The sequence below is a fragment of the Rhipicephalus sanguineus genome, chromosome 3 (assembly GCF_013339695.2).
Source record: "Rhipicephalus sanguineus isolate Rsan-2018 chromosome 3, BIME_Rsan_1.4, whole genome shotgun sequence".
Lineage (NCBI taxonomy): Eukaryota > Metazoa > Arthropoda > Arachnida > Ixodida > Ixodidae > Rhipicephalus > Rhipicephalus sanguineus.
Genome location: NC_051178.1, coordinates 40,590,212 through 40,594,589, shown reverse-complemented (window position 1 = coordinate 40,594,589; position 4,378 = coordinate 40,590,212). Strand labels below are relative to the sequence as shown.

The 4,378-nt window shown below is 45.5% G+C and overlaps 1 protein-coding gene across 1 annotated transcript; it reads right to left on the bottom strand.

Moving 5' to 3' along the window:
* Window positions 1-1,418: 1,418 nt before the first annotated feature.
* On the bottom strand, window positions 1,419-4,118 carry LOC125757812 (uncharacterized). The gene is made up of 3 exons (XM_049413981.1): window positions 3,470-4,118; window positions 1,782-2,563; window positions 1,419-1,432 (listed from the first exon to the last, which is right to left on the bottom strand). The coding sequence occupies exons 1-3, from the start codon at window positions 4,081-4,083 to the stop codon at window positions 1,419-1,421; spliced, it is 1,410 nt and encodes a 469-aa protein (XP_049269938.1). The 5' UTR covers window positions 4,084-4,118.
* Between the last annotated feature and the right edge of the window lie 260 nt (window positions 4,119-4,378).

Here is a 4,378-nt window from a genome sequence, read left to right as displayed (position 1 = left end):
TCCGCGGTGGAGAATACAATATTTGGGCACTCTGTGTCAACATATTGTTTTGCACTTATGGCACAGAACGTGATAACCATACCAACTTTTTGCGGACACTGATAACACTAGTGCACTTGTGACATAGAACATGATAACCATTACAATCTTTTGCTGGCACTCGATGTCAACATGACATTTTACACGTGTGAGTCACGACACAAAACATAACCATAACAACGTTCAGCTGGAAATCCATGGCAACTGAGATTTTGCGCTTGTGACCATAGGTCGGCAAAAAAAAAAAAAAACTGGAGCTCACTTACTCAAGAAAATATTTTGCTCCGAGAGCTCACTGTGACTCAGGCTCCCCAAATTTCCCTCATCCGGACTACCTAAACCTTTTCCGACCAGACTCACTCGAGCTCAAACTTTTTTTATTTAAATAGAAAAAAAAATAACATCAGAAGGTAGGCTACATTAGAGCCGGCTATCTCACCAACAAGAAGAAAGAGGCCATCACAAGAAAAATGGAAACAATAAAAAATAGAAAAAGAAAAACAATCAGCTGAACTATGCAGATATGCAACATGCGTCATACAACTTCGCACTTGCAGAGTCCAAGGGCAGAGTCTAGCACATAGACGGTTGTACGTGTCACATAACACCTCGCATGCAGTCCACACAGCCAGTCTCCCATACAAGGACATATGACATGACTAGAAAGTATTATCAATAATACAATGCTATGATAGTAAAGAACCATGACAATCGTAAGCAGTTCATTAGGTCTGTATCAATTCAAAAATCCCAAGAGCACTCATAGCCCGTCTTTGATTGCCAGGATTTGGCGATACTCCAAACCTTGCAAATTGAGAGTGGTCGTTTGTCAAGTCTCTTGAGTTGATCACTAAGTCGAAAATGCTGTTCTTCATATTTCGGGCATTCTATAAGGAGATGCTCCACTGATGCATCAAAATTATCACAATGGTCACCGGTATTGCTCGGCAGAATAACCACTTCTAATAAACAAATCTAAATACGCAAGAGTAGGAACACATTGATAACATGGAAAGCCAGGGTAGAAAACTCAGTAAAAGAGTAAATAAAACACAAAAATGCCTAGTGGTATCACAATTTCAGGTCCCATTGTGACAGAAATGAAACAAGGCAGCAGGCGCCATTGACATGAGATCAAAAAGAAAACGGAGCCTTATTTCGAACATTTCAAGTCTCAACTAAGCAATGTAGATCTCGCTGATGCAGCATATAACATTAACATTCACGACCAAGATAATCACATCCCAGCCACCGTGACGGTACTGTGCTTACATTACCTGGCCGCTGACACAAAAGGCTCATGTTTGAGTGTGTTGCATTTCAGTGAACGGGAAATGCCAGATGCCCGTGTACTTATATTTGGGTGCACATTAACAAACTCAGAGGTCGAGATCTGTAGAACAACATCAAGCACAGCATGCCTCATAATCACAACGTGGTTTTGGCGCACAAAATCCCCACAGTCATTATCACATCACGATAACGTAACCAGAACATGCACGAAGTGCAACAAAAGAGATCAGCAGATAAAATCACAATGAATTGAATAAGCGATAAAAATGTAAAGAAACAGCAGTGACCGGTAGTCCTCGGAAACAATATCGCAGTTTCTGGTTAGGTACATGTGCAGCAATCATTTGCTCGAAGCATTTGCAAGGCACACATAGAGATGTCACGGCAGTTCATCAATTCCACTCATGTCGGAGCTGCTCGACTCATCTGAAGAACTTGAGTCTGTGCACAAAGAATGATGAGACTGTCTGTTTGGCTGTCTATAATGCCATCACGCTCCCATGCCTCATCCTCAAGCCTCATCACGTGAGTGCAGTCATGGAGCCAGTTCTGTTGGGTCACACTTGCGATTCCTTCCTGCAGCAGCTTCTCGACAGATTCAATCTTGAAGTCTGTGTTCCTTGAAGCAACATAGCCTTTGACTTGGCTCCATACAAGCTCTATAGGATTTAGCTCACAGTGGTAAGGAGGCAAGCGCACAACCTCATGCCCGGCAGCACTGGCAAGTTTGTCAACCTGGTAAGCAAGGAAAAGATGCTTATTCTGCTCAACGAGCTGCAGCAGTTCACTTTTCAGTTGGTCATCCGAAAAAGGAATATTTTTCGATATCAACCAGGACTGGATTTCCGCTTTTCTGGATGATGAGCTTGGTAGCTTTTCAACCTGAGCACTGTGATATGGCGCATTATCCATCACGATCACACTGTGTGGCTTGATGTTAGGTAGCAGCTGTTCAACAAACCATTTCTGGAAACGCGAAGCATCCATTTCTGTGTGGTAATCACCAGCGCCCTTCTTGGCACGGAAAACTAGGGCGGCTCCATCAACAAAGCCTTCTGCACTTCCAGCATGCAAAACGATTAGGCGTCCTCCTTTACCGCTCGGTGCACGGAGGCCAGTTGAGAGCCCTTGACGAAATGCGTCTTGCCGAGTCATCACGCTGGTGTCTGTCCAAACTCTCCCCTTTGTATGGCCGGCATTTACCCAGGTCTCATCAAGGTAGTAGATGGTCCTGTAAAAGAGAAAGCAGTCTTATTGTTAACAGCGCACTTTCACTACTAGGAGCCCATTAACAAAGCAGGCAGCCTTCATCCGAGGTTATGCCTTTGTTTAAGGGCAAAAAAAGTGCACTGACAAAACCTATGTGAATACATATAACATAGATAAGCTGGCAAAACTCTCTCTGTGAAAGACTGAAACCAATGTTTAGGAAACTTGTTTCAGGCTGCCAGAAGCGTAGCCAGAGGGCAGCACTCCGGGCCTGTGCCCCCCTTCCCCTCCTAATTTTTTTTCTTCCACGGAATACAGAGCACAAAATGACACTCGACCACATAGTCCGGCCCGGCCCCCAGCTCAGACGAAAGTGGTGCCCCTCCCCCCCGTAAAAAATTTCTGCCTACGCCCCTGCAGGCTGTACATCAAAGCTGATGCTACCACGTCCCCAATCCCCAATTACGTGCGTAGCGTATTCGCTCAATAACATCTACAATTCCGAGAACCATCACTAGCTATTCCTTTCTCCAAGCCATTGAGATTCCTTGCCCCTACGCGGAAAAACGGCAGTAAGTCTTCTCAAACGATGCTACGGGAAATGCTGCAATACACAACGCTGAGTTAAATCTACACCACATGCAACGGAATCCTCGGCGAATACTATTATTTACCGTACAAGCGCAAGCATGAACAGCCACCCTATCTTAATGGGGAATTTCGCTGCGACTTAAGTCAGGATTATGTAAGGCTTTCGATCACTCACGTCAATAGCACACGTTTGGCGATCACAAATGCAAAGCACACCTATTGTTTTCGCTAACCAGTAGGCACACACGCATGCTCACCACTCGCGTCAACTTTTTTACCAACAATCAGGCGTCGTGAACAGAAATTTTGCAGAAATAAAAAGAACGTAAGAACTTACCGTCGCTGCCTCCGCATTTCTCGGATGGTGCGGAGGTACTTTCGACGCCAAGCAACGATATCGTCTCTCTCTAGCAACGCGGAATTCCTTGTTCTTTTCCGGAAGGCGAACCCCAAGTCGTTCAGCATTCTTTGGATCGTACGAGTGCTGATGGTCGGCATGTCCATGTCAGGGTCGCTGATCACGTCGTTGCGTAGCTTCTCTGCCGTAGGTATTTCATTGCGCATGAAGTAGCTGTGCACTTTGCGACGCAGTGCTGCCAACGCAAACGTGTCATAGCGTAGGAGCCGCGTCTTTCCAGTGATGCGCTTCTCAGCTTGGCCCGAGAAAGTCAATTTCTTGCGCTTTGGGGAGGCAAGTGGGGCCCGCAGAGCTTCAGCCTTGACCCGCTTAACTGTTCGCTCGCTCACTCCGGTGAGCTCGGCGACAGTCTGGCACACTGCATTTGTAGACAAGTCAGGCTGACGGCGCCTCACTCCAGCGTAGACGTTGCAGATAACTTGCTTGGTCTGTTTTGATAGCCACTTTTTGTCACATTTAGTGTACAGCTTCTTCGGAGAACGAAACGGCGAGTTTGCGGCCGCACACGCTTCAGCCGGCATCACGGACGCCATGTTTACTGAAAGAGCAGGCGTGAGGAAAACGCGGTGCTGCCCAAGAAATAAAAAAGACAGAAACAAATTTAAGTTTACAATAACTTTTTTTTTACGAACGGCTTCCCATACTCGTTCTCTTTTTATAATGAACAAATCTTCATTTATTTGAGCTAGGTAACTTTTCGAATTAGAAAATAAATATAGGTACTATTTCTTGGCGCGCGCGCATGCAGGCACTTTGCCTCCGTAGCTTCCACAGTGGTGCCAAGAAAAGTTGTCGCGGAGTATAGAACAAACCTCAGTTTAAAAGCTC